At 47.4% G+C, this 17,624-nt stretch overlaps 1 protein-coding gene across 1 annotated transcript; it reads left to right on the top strand.

The window, feature by feature from the left end:
- The first annotated feature begins 814 nt into the window (after window positions 1-814).
- Window positions 815-6,417, top strand: LOC120986592 (zona pellucida sperm-binding protein 3-like). Its single transcript, XM_040415255.1, has 8 exons — window positions 815-1,306; window positions 2,863-2,981; window positions 4,002-4,105; window positions 4,178-4,355; window positions 4,424-4,544; window positions 5,767-5,858; window positions 5,971-6,104; window positions 6,188-6,417. The coding sequence occupies exons 1-8, from the start codon at window positions 815-817 to the stop codon at window positions 6,415-6,417; spliced, it is 1,470 nt and encodes a 489-aa protein (XP_040271189.1).
- The last annotated feature ends 11,207 nt before the right edge of the window (window positions 6,418-17,624 follow it).

Genomic DNA, 17,624 nt, shown 5'->3' with positions numbered 1-17,624 from the left:
ATTATTGTCCGCAAATCACGGTCCGAGGCCCCATTCAAGTCAATGGGTGCGCAAAAAATACAGAACTCACACGGAACACATCTGTATGTCATCCGTATTTTGCGGATCCATACTGTAGAAATGCTATGCCCAGCCCATATTGCTCATGTGTTTGGTGATTAAGTTACTATTTCCGTTTCCGATCCGCAAAAAACGGATCGCATATGGAAACCATACAGATATGTTTTGTGGAATAACGGAATCCATGAAAAACGGAATGCAAAACAACAACGGCCGTGTGCATGAACCCAAACACTGGGTTCAGACCTGAGCGTATTTGATATGCGCGTTTAACGCACGTTTTTGTCGCACGTTTTTGTCCATAGTCAACGCGCGTATTACGCGCGTTTGTGTGATTGACAGCAGTGTCCTTTGGCCGCAAACGCGTGACAAAACGCCCAAAAGAAGCTCAAGAACTTGTTTATGCGTCGGGCGTTTTTTAAGCGCGTTCGAACGCGCTGTAAAACGCAAAAATGTGAACCAGTCCCATAGGGAAGCATTGGTTTGCATCGGTTATGCGTTTTACCGCGCGTTCGAACGCGCGGTAAAACGCGCAAGTGTGAACTTAGGGTAAGGAATTAATACACCCAAGAAATGAACACAAATCCCTTATGAACTCCACCACTGGACTCTGCATTGCCATATCCTCATCAGGTGTGGATGGTGTCCAGCTGAGTATAATGAAGGGTCAGGTGAAGTGATGACCATGTGATGGGTGAGGTATAAAGATCTCCTCCCTCCACTCCTTCCTGGTGTGACTTCTCCTGTAGTCAGGATGTTGTTAGGGATTAGGTGGAGGTGGCTGCTTGTGGTTCTCCTCTATGGGTCAGGCTTTAGCAGTGCCTTGGTTAGACACCGGCGCCAGCCAGACACTCGGTGGAGGAATTATCATCCTGGATGGGGATCTTCTAGAACTGTATCTGCAGTAGGTTCTCCTAGGCAAAGGATTTCTCCTCCAGTTTCTGGTATTGGGCCTCTAAGAGGTTCTGGTCCTGTGTCTGGATGGGGCCGCATGTATCCTGGAGCAGGTTATCAGTCCCGACAGCTTACACAGCCCCCACCGACTATGCTGAACCCCTCATCCCCTGTCAGTGTGCAGTGTGCTGAGGACAGTATGGTGGTGACTGTAGAGAGAGACTTCTATGGTAATGGTAGGCTGGTGAATCCTTCAGACCTGGTCCTTGGGACCTGCACAGCTAGCTCTCAGGCTTCAGTTACTACTGTAGTCTTTCAAATTGCTCTTCAAGAATGTGGAAGCAACCTAGAGGTAAGTTGGTGGAGGACTAAAGGTCTCTTAATAGTAGACAAATATGCACTGAGCAACAATTACTGTGTTTATCATGAAAACCCTTTAGGTCCTTTTCACTATAATGAAATGGTTGTGGATAGAGATGAGCAAATTTCATATTTTGAATTATTTGTTTGCTTTTACTGGTAAAAGGTGAATTGTGTTATGGATTCTACTACCACGGACCATAATGCAATTTTATGATGGAATGCCTCTAAATGCATTCTGTTATGCTTTGTCATAGATGTCTATTGGCTGCAAAATGGATCCGTTCCGTTATGCAGGGGGGTCCTCTCCTGCATAACTGAAACGGGACGGATCCTTTTTGAAGGCCATAGACTTCTATTATGATGGAATGTCTCTAGGCATTTTGTCATAGAATTGCGTTATGGTCCGTGGTAACGGAATCTAACACAATTCCCCTTTTACCAGTAAATCATGAACAAATTTCATAACCTAAAAAAGACAAATGCAATAGCACTCTGCAACCAGCATTCTGCCCTGCCTCTATGCTGGATGAGGCATTGGTGTACATTTTGGACAAAGCGTAATAAGCCACTCACCACGTCAAGGTTGTCTCTATGGTGTGGTCTCTAACACTAGTTCCTACCTGTTTATTGGCCATGACAGCCACACAAAGTCCAGGGAATGCAGGTGCAGCATTCACGCCAAGCACACTCTGCTTTTAACCCCGTCCGGTGCCATTACAGCTTTCATCGGATCCAGGGATGCTGGTTTAAAGTCAGTATAAAACTGAGTCTGCTTATATAGCACCTACCAGTTGCCATTTGGCTCCAGGAGAAGTATATAGTGGGCTCAGCATGCATGTTGGTACTTGAATCCCTGGATCCGATGAAAGCTGTAATGGCACCGGACGGGGTTAAAAGCAGAGTGTGCATGCTGCACCTGCATTCCCTGGACTTTGTGTGGCTGTCATGGCCCATACACAGGTAGGAACTAGTGTTAGGGACCACTCCATAGAGGCGACCTTGACGTGGTGAGTGGCTTATTACGCTTTGGCCAAAATGTACACCAATGCCTCATTCAACATCCAGCATGGAGGCAGGGCAGAATGCTGGTTGCAGAGTGCTATTGCATTTGTGTCTTTTTTTTTTTTTTTTTTTCCATATGTATTTCACCATAGCGATGTGCACCTGCATATAGGGTTGTGCTGATTGAATCCCCCAAATTTCTTAAATTAAAATTCGCTCATCTCTTGTTGTGGACATAGATCTGGTTTCTTTGAGGTACATTAACCCTTTCTACAGCTTGTGCCCAGGAATGTTGGCTAGTTTTAGCTGGTATACTATGGTGTCATGATCTTCTGACGCAATCATGGACTTTCATAACACAATCTAACCAGTTGTCCATTTCTGGCCTTGCAGTGTACTTGACCCACTGCTTTGACAAGTTTCTCTTGTTTATCTTATAGGGTGGCCAGTTCTTACAAAATTTTCCCACTGATTTAGTTGAGCTTTTATTTTTTTGTGCTTTGAGTGGAGACTAACCTTTTTGTGGCTTTTTATCTCCTCAAGATGACTTCAGATATGCTTATCTACAAGATCAACTTGTCTTACAACCCCACCACCTCCCCCAATGTGCCCATCATCAGGTCCAATCCTGCAGTGGTTCCCATCTGGTGTTACTACCCACGGTAAGTCTGTACCAATAGTGGGTTCTATAGCTGTGTCTTCCAGTGGTGAAATGTCTACCAGGACTTTCAAGTTAAGCTAGATGGTAGTTGAATGTGGTCACATTGAGACTGTTTGCCTCAACTAGCCATAAGACAGTCCCGTCCTGCTGGATCTGACTGGGACAGTCGCAGCTTGATTCCACTTACATTATGAAGCAATGTTCTGTAGCATCAGTACTGTGATCTTTGGCCATGTAATGAGTATAGCAGCCGTACTGTCCATGTAGTCCCATCCTAATTATTGCATTAATCATCCTGCTCCTCTTCAAGGTTCATGATGACTCAGAAAGGGATCTTGACAAACCTCCCTCTCTTGCTCTGTCAATACTAGTGAGAGGATTGGAGCTGTCTCCTCTCCTGGCATGTCTGTTTCACCAACTACTTACTCTCCATGAAGTAATTCTGGAGAACCTTTAACTGTTCCTGTTTTCTAATGGAAGTTAGCAGTATGCCATAAAGGTATGAGTGTTCAGTTTTTGGGTGTCTGACACTATTCTATTTGTGCTGGCAGTCACTATGCAGGGACATGGCTTTTATTGCAAACTGCCAGCAATCCAATAGTAGGAATAATGGGGGGGGCTGGAGGACTCAAGGCAAAAAAAACAATAGGTCAGCAACATAACTCTTTGGTGTAAGTAGAGCAAGACTGGTCAGGGTGTTGTAACTTCATTTAACAGTGCTGAAACACCTTACATGGCTGGAACACCCCTAAGGCATCAATGCCATAAGTGTCCGCTTCGCTAATTTACCATATGGTTGACAAGATACTTTACTGTCAAACTCTCAAAGGGCTTGTCCACCATTACAACCATGGATGCTTACTTCCAAAAATCACACCTGCTGTCCATTGGCTCAGCTCCATAGTGAATAGGGCTAAACTGTGGTGCCACATGCCACCTGTGGACACATGGGATGTTTATGGAAAGCTGTCATTTACTTCCAATCATGTACAGTTGTCCTTTCATTTCTCTACTCTTCCAGATTTGGCAATGTAAGCAGCAATGCCATCAAGCCAACATGGGCTCCCTTCAGTACCACAGTGAGCTCAGAAGAAAGGTTGTCTTTCTCCTTGACTCTCATGACTGGTAAGACTTCTTCCAGTAGAGGAGGGGTGCGTAGTCTCTTGTCTTGTACTAATAGCCTTATTTTGTCCGTAGAGGACTGGAGTGCTCCTCGTCCATCACTGGTCTACCAGCTTGGTGAGATCTTCTACATAGAGGCCTTTGTGGACATAGAGAACCACGTCCCGATGATGCTGTTTGTTGATAGCTGTGTTGCCACCCTTACTCCAGATGAGACCTCTAATCCTCACTATGACATTATTGCTTATAATGGGTGAGTTTCTGTTTTTGTTTTTACTGTCAATTCAAGGGCATTTTCACTGAAATAAATATCTCCTACAGGTGCTTGATCGATGGGATGCTAGGAGATTCCTCTTCAGCCTTTGGTTCTCCAAGACCTGAAGCGAATAAGCTTCGATTCACAGTTGATGCCTTCAGGTTCATTAACAGTGACCTTTCTATGGTAAGGACTAGAGTTGGTAGTATGACCCTGAATGCCATTGGTACCTTTGTTCTTTTGTGGTGACTTTCACCAGCTGAAATTATTTTCAACCCATATGCAAATGAGGGCTCATAGGTGCCCAGGCCGCTCTGCCTTTCACATTGCTTGTCCCGCCATGTAAGTACTTTCACACTAGCGTTATTCTTTTCTGGCATTAAGTTCTGTCCTAGGGGCTCAATACCAGAAAAGAACTGAGTTTTATCCTAATGCATTCTGAATGGAGAGCAATCCGTTCAGGATGTCTTCAGTTCAGTCTTTTTGCCTTTTCAGGACGGAGATGATACTGCAGCATGCTGTGGTTTTATCTCCGTCCCAAATTCCAGAACACTTACTGGAATGCCAGATCCAGCATTTCTTCCCATGCATTGATGCCGGATCTATCCCTGAGTGTTCCGGCAAAACAGATCAGTTTTTGCGGTCTGCACATGCTTAGACTACAAAACATGTAAGAAAATAATGCTGGATGACACCGGAGATGGATCCAGCATTTGTCAGACGGATCAGGATCCTGTTTCGGCGACGGAACTGCCTGCTGGAATCCTCTGCCGCAAGTGTGAAAGTACCCCAAGTCTGTTGCGTCATCCCTAGTACCGGCCGAGAACCTGCACATGGCAGTTCGCTGCCGGTTGGGGCATGCCCGCTGGTTTCACACGGCGCATGCGCACTAGATTTATTGATGCTACTCCCCACAATGGGCATCTGTGACAAAACAGACTTACAGGGCAGGACAATCAAGAGGTTAGGGAGTAGTAATATGGGAAAGACAGTGGCCTGGGCACCTACATCACAAGCACGGCCTCTGGACACTTGCCAGTCATCTGCATATGGATTTAAAAAAATTCAGCTTAGTCTAACAAAGGAACCATTGGTACTTGTTCAAGAGTGCCATGTAAGCAATGTGTAATGTCAAATTTTGGTGACAGACTCTTTTTTTTTAATGGAGGAAATGTATTAGAATTTATATTCTCTTTTGATAACCTGATTATAATGGTATTCTGCTTGACACTATTGTACGTTAACTGTTTAAAATGAGAAACTCAATAAAAACTATTGAAACAGAATAACCCATATGGGAATCCTAATCCTTTCTAGTATGGGCCCTGAGGGTAACTTCCCCAGCTGTCCAAAATTATGAATGTAAATTATTTCTCATGAGATATAAACTGTAATTGTGGCGTCTTAGATCTACATAACCTGTTACCTGAGAGCTGCTGACATCAACCAGACCCCTGATCCAATGAACAAGGCCTGCTCCTACAACAAGGCTACCAGCAGGTAAAACCTTGCACATCTGAGTGTCTTCAGTTAGTTGACTACACAACCCCAGATGGAGTCTTGGATAACCATGGATGTTCTCTCAATGGTTGACACTTTTCTGCTCTTACAGTTGGTCACCTGTGGAAGGCCCCAGTGCAAACTGCCAGTGTTGCAACACTGGGAACTGTGCTACAGTTGGCAGCCGGAGAACAGCATGGGGCCCACAACCTGCCAGGTCAAGAGGAGTTGGCAAGAGAGATGTTGGTGAGTTCTTCATTCAAACGTCTCCTAAAGCTTCTATAAATGTGAAGGTATTTGAAAATGGGTGTTGCTAATTCTTCCACTAGGTTCTCATCTAGAGAAATACACTCTGGCCAGACTGGGCCCTCTTCTAGTGACTGGATCTAAGCCTAACCAGGCCTCCAAAGAAGGAATTTCCCAATCTTCCAGAATGGGTGTAGAAGAACCTCTGCAGTTGTGGGTGCTGGTGGCCATGGGCTCAATCACTTCAGTAGTTGTTGCTGTGACTCTTATTGTGGCTGCAAAATGTCTTCTGAAAAAACTGTCTCACAAATAGTCAAGAAATAAAAATGGGTAAAATGTTACATCTTGTCTCAATCGATGGTACCAATGGTTGTATGGGATTGGCTTCATAGGACCCATAAATTCATGCATGGTCCAGCAAAACAGACCATTTCCTGGTGCTATATACATGAGTACTATGGGGCTATATAGAGGATTTTCTGTGGGTCACATGGAAGTATGGTATGGGCACATCTGTATAGAGCTGAGGGTGGTTCATAGCTCACACTTCTCAGGAGCAGAATAAGAATTGGAAGCTGCTCTCTGGAGGCTAAAATTGCTTTAGATTCAGATTCAAGCACCACTATTTTTTAGATGCATCTGTATAATGATTGGCAACCTCAATCATTATACAGATGCATCTAAAAAATAATGGTGCTTGATGCCTAAGCCTTATGTTCTAGACCTACTAATTACCCAGCGGATCTATAATCTAGAAATTACACCAAACCCCCCCCCCCCCCCCTCCCCTAACGACATATACCAGCCTTAAAGGACTGTTGTAAAGATCCAAATGGAGAAACTGGAGTTATTTGTGATTCTCAGGTTGAGACATATGGATTTTCCCATGGCATAGCAATAGTATGTGCCCTTAAATGTCTGGGTTTCAACTTCAAAGAAGATCCTGGCTTGAAGTGCATACTTTTCCATTGACTGCTATGCGAATTCTGACAAGACTGCTGGCTCAGCTGTTTTTGGACATCCCATAGCAGTCAATGAAGAGGGTGGCATGCGGGGTTCTTGGCTGGACTGCGTTCTTAATGTACATCCAGTGGTGGTCTTGAGGCCCACACAACTGCTTGACAGTTGGACCGTGTAAATTTTTCAGCAGGACATGGGGCTTATAGCTTAATATCTGCTATTCACTATCTTAGGCCTCAGGCCACTAGACCTGAATCCTAGGAGTTGGTGTAATAGGACAAGCGGTCAGCATGACTTGATGTGCCAGTTCTTAGGCAGTGCACTAACTTGATTTGCAGGCTGACCATTGCAGATGGCAACATGAATGGGGAGTGAGGCAAGCAATTTCTATTTTGGCACTTGGGGCAGTATAAATAAATGCAGCACTCCTGGGGCCAACCATACTGGAGCAGTGTTATAAATATAGTGGGCACTGTTGGGTTCCCAGCAGTGACCACTTAGTAGTGTCTTGCAGCAGTTTTAACTTTATAGTGCCCCTTCTTTTATATAGAGGAGCACTTCCTGCAGCATACTAAATTGGGGGCAGCAGCAGGATAACACCATTGGTAACCAAAAGGAAAAAGATGGTCTGGGTGGAGAACATGAGTAAAGAGAACATCTACATCACTGGATGTATGATGCTGTATATGTCTAATTCAAATATGCTTTTAGCAGTAGGGTTGAGGAAGGAGTTGGACTGGGAGCTTGGCATGGGGGTGGAGGTGCTATTTTGCTTTTACCTCCAGGCTAAAATTGACCCAGGCCAAATGTTCTATTGTAGCTGATGCAGATATAGTTGTGGACAGATAGGACTGCTGCCAGGAATAGCAAACTGAATAGGGCCCCCAGACATAGCTGTGCTAGGGGCCCAAGCCCTCCCCTGGGTAGGTCCTGCCTCTGGGACCCACTAGAAACAGAAGGCAAAATAGAAGGAAAATCGTGAGGTCCACCCATGACTGATATGCTAAGCATTTGCTGTTTGCAGGTACTGTACAATTTAGATGAGACTAAAGATCATCCACAGACCGAAAAAAAAATTGTTAGGGAAAATTGACCTGCAATGCGGATTTTTACACCTGCAGCATGATTAATTCTGCTGATTTTTAGTGTCTTTTTGCAATGCATAGGGACCTTGCCCTTAGACCTTGTTTACAGTCAGGGTTCTGAGCCAAACCCTGGTGCTGGTCAAACACGGAACAGGTACAAATCTTTCCCTTCTGTCTGTGTGCAGTACGCCAGTCTTTCAGGGTGAGCGAGTGTGAGGTCATGGGGGTCAGCAGACTGAGTTGCTCTTAGTACAGTTTGTAGTATACCCTGGGTAGGTGTACAGTCAGTGGTGAAGAGGCTGGCACGTAGATCCTCTGGGGCACTCTCTCGATATAGGGGCTGGGTGTTGAAGGTTTAGCGTGCCTGTGGCAAGATCCCCTACAGTTCATGACGCCAGTATCGGTAACGGTGGCACACCAATTGTTAGGAGGAATAATGGAGGTACACACGATTGCAGTGAACTAGATTTCTTCTTTACTGAACAGTTCAAACTATGTACAAACAGTTCCATGTGAAGAATATTTAGTAGCAGGCAGGCTTTACCCAGGTGGCAGGTAGAATCCTAGCAAGATAACTCAGGGGTGATTAAACTCACAGATCAGGCTGTACTTTCTGCAGAATCCTGCCTGGCTTTCTCCAAGGCCCGTATGCCTAATAGCTGGCTTTATGCTTGGGTAGGGAAACCTCCTCTGGTATCAATTCTCTTGCTGACAAACTTCTGCCCCTCAGCTTTCTGCTTGGCTGTATAGGATTAGCATTGCTCTGTACTCTGCAGGGTGCAGGATAACTCGGGAGGATCTTCTCCTGGAATCAGGTGGACGACCTGGACTATCTAGCTGCATGTTCTTGGCTGACCCTCAGCTACTCCATGACTATAGTGAACACTGGCCTCAATGAAATGATGAGTGACAAGGGAGTGGGGGGGGTATATCGGAACGCCTAGCACCCCGACCGGGTACCTCCGTCGATAGACGCTCCTAGTGCTTCCAGAGGACTCCAAGCACTCCACTTGACACAGTCAGCACTGCAGACCCCATGAACCGCCGAAGCTTGGTGGAGGTCTTGCCGTCTCCTACCCACCCTGGACCTACGACAAGGCTCCAGTGGGTGAACCTCTCCTAAATGCAGAGACAGGAACAAGCTCTTACAAGAGCTTATACTCAGGGGAGTATTATGATATAGCAATCCCTAAGAGTGTAGTTATCCCATCAGTTAAACATGAGCCAAGACTTCATAAAGGGGTAAAGCAGGAACTCTTTAATGGGTTATTTTTCAGCCTTTTATGCAGGTCTCCTAGCAAGGGACACTCCCCCTGGGGCCCTTGTAAAAGACTGTGACAGTTTATATTTTAGCCAATCACATGCATTTACAGTATTGAAACCTTCCAAGCAATTGTACACAAAATCCCTTTCCCTCTGTCTGACGCAATCAACAAAATACAATGAGCATTGTCTGAGACGCAATTAACTAACACACTGGCATTGTCTGAGACACAATCCACAAAATACAATTACCAAACGTAATGGGCTAACTTAATCACTACCATACAGAAAACACCTCAAAACCCCACACATCCCCATAATGTATACATCCATGGATGGCTCTGATCTGGGTGAACAACATATCCCAAAATCGCCCAGATCCGAGCAGGGGTTCCCGAATTCCATGGAAGTCACAATTGGCCGGCCGCAAGCATGGTCGGTCTGTCTTCTCCTTCAAAGTTAGTATGGGCCATAATCCTGGGGCAGGAGGTGGGCAAACAGCCCCCTCCAACACCGTGGCGAGGTTGGTTTCGCCACACATCTCCCCCTTTTAGGGAAGACTAACCAGATACCTGACCTCACACCGGTCGGTATCTGAGTTAGTCTGGCAGTCCACCCACAACCAAATACTGGACCTGTTGAATTTTGGTGCCTGGCTCTGTTCTGTACGTCCCCAGCTGTTGAGTGGGCATCTGCTACTCCTTGCTTCATTGGTGTTCTCTAGCTTGGAGCTGTAGGTACTTGGTGGGCAGAGGCCAACTGCGCTCTGCTCAGATGCCACCTCTTCCGCTGGGGTAGCCTGTGGGAAGTCCGGCTCTGGAGAAGAGGATAGGGGAGGGCAGAGGCCAACTGCGCTCTGCCCAGATGTCAGCTCTTCCGCTGGGATGGGGTCAGGGAATCCTACCCCCAGGACCTTGTTGCGGATCAGTTGGGGAGAGGAGGGATCGCTTAGCTCCTCTTTCTGGCATTCCTACGGGGTTGGTGGGGCCTGGTGCAGAGACGGCGGTCCCATTTGCATCATTGGAGTTAGGGGTGCTGTCCCCCTGTGGTTGGGGAGAGAGACCGGTTGTCTCCTCTCCCTTCAAAGTACACTGCCGCTGGGGAGTGAGGCTGACTGTCTCCACTACCAGTGATGCTGGTTGTTGCAGAGATGAGGGACCGACAATCTCCTCTCCCTGTACTCCCAGTGGCAGTTGGGGATCTGGGCCGCCTCCCCAGCCACCCTGTTAGGCCGGTGGAGTGACTACGGTCCCATCTCCACCTGCCGACTGGGGTTCCTCCCAGTACCAGTCTATGAAGTCCCCTACCTCCACAGTTGGTGAGGAAGTAGGGGATACCTCAGCTGTGACTTGCCAGGGGTAGGGCTGCAGGTCTGGGCCTGGTATCCAACTGTCTTGTATCTTGCGCTGGGCTTGAATGAAGCAAAACAACTGTTGATAACCTTGCTCCAGCTCCCACTCCCTTTGGACCAGAAAGGTCAGATCTGCCCTCACCCCGCTAGTTGTAGGCCAATTGTGCAATTCCCCCTTGTAGTCACTAATGTCCCAAAATCTAGACTCTTCTGTGCTCCCAAAGTCAATGTCTTCAAAAGACTCCCACAATAAACTAGGGCAATTATATTCCTCACCCTCGGGCTTGGCGTACTCCTCCATCCATGGAGACTGTTGTACTGTGTTCCACCATAGTGCTTGGTAAGCGTCATCCAGCCAGGTTTCCTGCCATACCAGTGTCTCGAGCTCTGACACCCACTCCGTCAATGGTTGCTCTCCCAGTAGAGGTAGCCGCAGCGCCAATCGCATTTGTAATCTCTGCTCCTCACTGGGAAGACTCTCACCCCTCCGACGCTGCACGTCCTCCAGGGCCTGGTGCCATACGCCTTTCCGCTCGTCATCCCTGTAATCCGGGTGATCTTCCTCATGGAATGCTGTGCAGGAACCAACGGCATCCATATTGCTGTAGCCAGGGGCGATGTACGGATACTAGCGTTGCCCTCAATTTTGTAAATCCACAAACGGTGTCTCCGAGCTGCTTCTCCTCTCACTAGGACGCCATCCCACTGCTTGCCACCAATGTAACGGAACGCCTAGCATCCCGAACGGGTACCTCCGTCGATAGATGCTCCTAGTGCTTCCAGAGGCCTCCAAGCACTCCACTTGACACAGTCAGCACTGCAGACCCCACGAACCGCCCAAGCTTGGTGGAGGTCTCGCCGTCTCCTTCCCACCCTGGACCTATGACAAGGCTCCAGGCTCCAGTGGGTGAACCTCTCCTAAATGCAGAGACAGGAACCAGGAACAAGCTCTTACTAGAGCTTATACTCAGGGGAGTATTATGATATAGCAATCCCCAAGAGTGTAGTTATCCCATCCCCAAACATGAGCCAAGACTTCATAAAGGGGTAAAGCAGCAACTCTTTAATGGGTTATTTTTCAGCCTTTTATGCAGGTCTCCTAGCAAGGGACACTCCCCCTGGGGCCCTTGTAAAAGACTGTGACAGTTTATATTTTAGCCAATCACATGCATTTACAGTATTGAAACCTTCCCAGCAATTGTACACAAAATCCCCTTCCCTCTGTCTGTAACGCAATCAACAAAATACAATGAGCATTGTCTGAGACACAATTAACTAACACACTGGCATTGTCTGAGACGCAATCCACAAAGTACAATTACCAAACGTAATTGGCTAACTTAATCACTACCAGACAGAAAACACACATTTTTCCCAACACACAGAAAACACCTCAAAACTCCACCCATCCCCATAATGTATACATCCATGGAAGTCACATTTGGCCGGCCGCAAGCATGGCTTTCCTGCCCAAAACAGTTCCACAGATTTAAGCTGTGCGGCCGGTCTGTCTTCTCCTTCAAAGTTAGTATGGGCCATTATCCTGGGGCAGGAGGCGGGCAAACAGCCCCCTCCAAAACACAGTGGCGAGGTTGGTTGACAACAAGGGAGTGGGGGGGGAATGAGAGTGACAACAAGGGAGTGGGGGGGGGGGATGAGAGTGACAAGGGAGTGGGGGAGAGGGAATGAGAGTGACAAGGGAGGGGGTGAGGAAATGATGAGAGTGACAAGGGAGGGGGTGAGGAAATGATGAGAGTGACAAGGGAGTGGGGGAGGGAATGAGAGTGACAAGGGAGTGGGGGAGGGAATGAGAGTGACAAGGGAGTGGGGGAGGGAATGAGAGTGACAAGGGAGTGGGGGGGAGGGAATGAGAATGACAAGGGAGTGGGGGGGAGGGAATGAGAATGACAAGGGAGTGGGGGGGAGGGAATGAGAATGACAAGGGAGTGGGGGGGAGGGAATGAGAATGACAAGGGAGGGGGGAGGAAATGATGAGAGTGACAAGGGAGTGGGGGGGGAATGAGAGTGACAACGGAGGGGGTGAGGAAATGATGAGAGTGACAAGGGAGTGGGGGGGGAAATGAGAGTGAGAAGGGAGTGGGGGGGGGAATGAGAGTGACAAGGGAGTGGGGGGGGAATGAGAGTGACAAGGGAGTGGGGGGGGGAAATGATGAGAGTGACAAGGGAGTGGGGGGGAGGAAAGTGACAAGGGAGGGGGGATGAGAGTGACAAGGGAGGGGGGGGAGTGACAAGGGAAGGGGGGGAGAGAGTGACAAGGGAGGGGGGGAGAGTGACAAGGGATGGGGGGAGAGAGTGACAAGGGAAGGGGGGGAGAGAGTGACAAGGAAAGGGGGGGGAGAAGAGAGTGACAAGGGAGTCCCCAGAGCCAGCCCAAGAGCCAGCTGCAGCCTGGTGGTAAGTAGACAATGCAATATGTTTAATATTTAATTGTTTAGTTATTAATACTACATTGGAAACTAATTTACCTTACATTAAAAGGACACTATAGTCCCAGAACCAGTACAGTGTAATGTACTGGTACTGGTGTCTATCGCCTGTTCCTGCAGAGAACAGACACTGTGCAGTACTGGTGGTAAAGGAGCACTATACTGGGAGTGCAGAATTATTAGGCAAGTTGTATTTTTGAGGATTAATTTTATTATTGAACAACAACCATGTTCTCAATGAACCCAAAAAACTCATTAATATCAAAGCTGAATATTTTTGGAAGTAGTTTTTAGTTTGTTTTTAGTTTTAGCTATTTTAGGGGGATATCTGTGTGTGCAGGTGACTATTACTGTGCATAATTATTAGTCAACTTAACAAAAAACAAATATATACCCATTTCAATTATTTATTTTTACCAGTGAAACCAATATAACATCTCAACATTCACAAATATACATTTTTGACATTCAAAAACAAATCAGTGACCAATATAGCCACCTTTCTTTGCAAGGACACTCAAAAGCCTGCCATCCATGGATTCTGTCAGTGTTTTGATCTGTTCACCATCAACATTGCGTGCAGCAGCAACCACAGCCTCCCAGACACTGTTCAGAGAGGTGTACTGTTTTCCCTCCTTGTAAATCTCACATTTGATGATGGACCACAGGTTCTCAATGGGGTTCAGATCAGGTGAACAAGGAGGCCATGTCATTCGATTTTCTTCTTTTATACCCTTTCTTGCCAGCCACGCTGTGGAGTACTTGGACGCGTGTGATGGAGCATTGTCCTGCATGAAAATCATGTTTTTTCTTGAAGGATGCAGACTTCTTCCTGTACCACTGCTTGAAGAAGGTGTCTTCCAGAAACTGGCAGTAGGACTGGGAGTTGAGCTTGACTCCATCCTCAACCCGAAATGGCCCCACAAGCTCATCTTTGATGATACCAGCCCAAACCAGTACTCCACCTCCACCTTGCTGGCGTCTGAGTCGGACTGGAGCTCTCTGCCCTTTACCAATCCAGCCACGGGCCCATCCATCTGGCCCATCAATACTCACTCTCATTTCATCAGTCCATAAAACCTTAGAAAAATCAGTCTTGAGATATTTCTTGGCCCAGTCTTGACGTTTCAGCTTGTGTGTCTTGTTCAGTGGCGGTCGTCTTTCAGCCTTTCTTACCTTGGCCATGTCTCTGAGTATTGCACACCTTGTGCTTTTGGGCACTCCAGTGATGTTGCAGCTCTGAAATATGGCCAAACTGGTGGCAAGTGGCATCTTGGCAGCTGCACGCTTGACTTTTCTCAGTTCATGGGCAGTTATTTTGCGCCTTGGTTTTTCCACACGCTTCTTGCGACCCTGTTGACTATTTTGAATGAAACGCTTGATTGTTCGATGATCACGCTTCAGAAGCTTTGCAATTTTAAGTGCTGCATCCCTCTGCAAGATATCTCACTATTTTTGACTTTTCTGAGCCTGTCAAGTCCTTCTTTTGACCCAATTTGCCAAAGGAAAGGAAGTTGCCTAATAATTATGCACACCTAATATAGGGTGTTGATGTCATTAGACCACACCCCTTCTCATTACAGAGATGCACATCACCTAATATGCTTAATTGGTAGTAGGCTTTCGAGCCTATACAGCTTGGAGTAAGACAACATGCATAAAGAGGATGATGTGGTCAAAATACTCATTTGCCTAATAATTCTGCACTCCCTGTAGTGCCCGGAAAACAAACTCATTTTCCTGGCACTATATAGTTGTTAGGAGTGGGGCACACTCGTGTCCCCCTCCCACTGGGCTGAAGGGGTTAAAACCCCTTCAGCCACTTACCTTTCTCCAGCGCTGGCACTGGGAACTCTTCTCCCCGATCCTCCTCTCTGCTGCGAATGCGCATGCGCACGCATTCAAAACTATGTACCCCGTCTTCCCATTGTAATTTTCACAGTGAGAACCGCGGAAGCACCTCTAGCGGCTGTCAGGGAGACAGCTACAAGAAGCTTGAATAACCCTTAGGGAAACATAGTGCAGCACGCCAGACCTGCAGAGTATAGCGCAGCGAGGTCACGGTTATGGGCAATCGAGGGTTGCTCACTGTATGGGAGAACCCTGGGCAGGCATGCGGCAGTGAAGGAGAGGTAGACACAGTTCCTCTGGGGCAGACTCTGTATGTTGGGACCAGGCCTGATGGTGGATGAGGTGCCCTGGATGTTACAGGTATTTTGAGTGCCTGGGGCAAGGTCCCTTTTGGATTCGTGACGCCGGTGCCTGTAACGGTGGCACACCGATTTATAGTTGGAATAACTGAGGTACACAGATGGTATAGAGAACCAAACGTTGCTTTACTGAACAGTCCAACTTTGTACATACAGATGGTAACACAGTCCTTTAGATCACAGCTTTACAAGCAGGCTTTATTCCACACGATGGCAGGTATTAATTATGCAAGATACTCAGAGGGTAAATCCACAATGCACTCAGAATCAGGTTGTACCTTTCCTCAGAAATAGCGTACACTGTTCCTTTCTAGAACTCCTGTCTGGTTTCAATCCCAAGGCCCGGATGCATAAATGGTGGCTTAAATCCTTGGTATATATATATATCTTCCTCTTATTAAATCCTTGCTTTTCTTTCTATATAGCATCTGCCCATCAGTGTTACTTATCTTTGCTGGTAAGATCCTGACTGGGTTTCTCCCAGGAGGTGCTGTCCTGCAACTGGGGTGTCTCTACTGAGCTAATCCTAGCCTCAGGAGCTTCAGGTGGACGAAGTAACTCCTCTAGTCCCCTGGAATGAACTACCACTCCCCTGTCTGGGCCTACCTATATATAACCAGGGCTCTCTGGCTCCCTCTAACGTCTGGGAGGCTAAACTGCACCCTGACAAGCCTGACACCAGTTAACACAGGGAAAATGCATACATATGACATTAAATGCGATTAAGACACATTAACCCCTTTTGTGCAGTGCCCACCTTTACCTAGTGGGACACTACATACCACCACGCTATAACGTTGCCCGTCCTCGGCGCAACATGGAGGGGCCCCGCCTGGCTGGATACTGCAGCCTGAAAGACAAAATGAGAACCGGCATACATGGCAAATATCACAGCAACAATACAAACATTAAACTGAAGGAATGGTGAAAAGGGCGTCGTTCTCTTCTCTCAGGATAATGGAAGGGAACAGGGGCGCTGACCTGGTGCAGCGTATCAATAAACCAGGATAGTCCATAAATGCAAATTGTCCATAATATAACAGTAGAACAATATAAAACGATGTAAAGTTCTTGGAGGCTCAAGGAACAAATATGAGTCCGTACCCAGGCTTGCAAAGGTTAAACAGGGGTTTCCCGTGAGGGGCTACCTGGGCTCATGATGTAGTCCTCAAACCTCACAGGTGGGTGTCCCCTGGTAGAACGGGTAGACCTCCTTAGTGGCGGAGATTCTTCCTGCCTGAACTCAGGAAGGTCAAGGGAGCTCACCGCCTCTGGAACTTCTTCAGGAACTCTCTGAGGTAAGGTCTCCTGAGACGGGAGACCAACAGGAACAGGAGCAGGAACCAGCAAATTCAACCAAGGCGTGAGGGCCCAGTGGAGTGGCTCTTTATCGTGGATCAAGTTCTCCACAGCCTGCATAGGGTCCATAGGTGGAGCCGGCAATTCTTCCTCAGAAGGCTCAGGCTCCATCTCCTCCGCCGCTGGTTCTCCTTCGATACAGGGTTTGAGACGGTTCCTGTGAACGACTTGGGGACCTTTTCCTTCTCTGGAGACCTGGTAAATGTGGGCTGCAGCATTAGGTATGGCAGTGATAAGGTAGGGCATCCTTTCCCATTTGCTGTCCAACTTACTGGTCCGGTGGTTGTTTTTCAACCAAACCTTGTCTCCAAGAGCCAGGGGTCCCGCATGGGCAGTCTGGTCGTAGTCTTTTTGCTGGCGTTCCCGGACATTCTCCATGCGTTCTTGCACAATCTCCTTGACATTAAGAAGACGCCTCTGGTGCTCCACTACCCAATCAGTCCTGGGCAGTGGGTTGATCACATCCAGCACTTGTACCCCCAGGGAGTGATCCGCAGGTAATCTCCCTTGTCGCCCAAACATCAGATAGAACGGGGTGTAACCGGTGGAACAATGGATGGTGTTGTTATAAGTGTACAGTTGTGGCAACAGAGTAGGCCAATCACCCCTCGTCTCAGGGGGTACTGCTCTCAGCATTTCAGTGAGAGTTTTATTCATCTTTTCACAGAGTCCGTTACCTTGCGGATGATAGGCGGTGGTCCGGACTTTCTGGCAGTTGTGCAGCAGGCACATCTCATGGAACACCTGTGACTCAAACGCAGACCCTTGATCGGTGAGGATCCTTTCTGGACAGCCGTAGGGCAGAAGGAAATGTTTCCAGAACGCCTCCGCTGTAGTCTTGGCTG

This window comes from Bufo bufo, chromosome 1, assembly GCF_905171765.1.
Source record: "Bufo bufo chromosome 1, aBufBuf1.1, whole genome shotgun sequence".
NCBI lineage: Eukaryota > Metazoa > Chordata > Amphibia > Anura > Bufonidae > Bufo > Bufo bufo.
This window is presented reverse-complemented; position numbering and strand designations above follow the sequence as displayed.

Coding starts and splice junctions, on each gene's coding strand:
- LOC120986592 (XM_040415255.1), top strand. CDS start 815: ATGTTGTTAGGGATTAGGTGGAGGTGGCTGCTTGTGGTTCTCCTCTAT. Junction 4,356..4,423: donor GACATTATTGCTTATAATGG/GTGAGTTTCTGT, acceptor TATCTCCTACAG/GTGCTTGATCGATGGGATGC. Junction 5,859..5,970: donor TACAACAAGGCTACCAGCAG/GTAAAACCTTGC, acceptor CTGCTCTTACAG/TTGGTCACCTGTGGAAGGCC.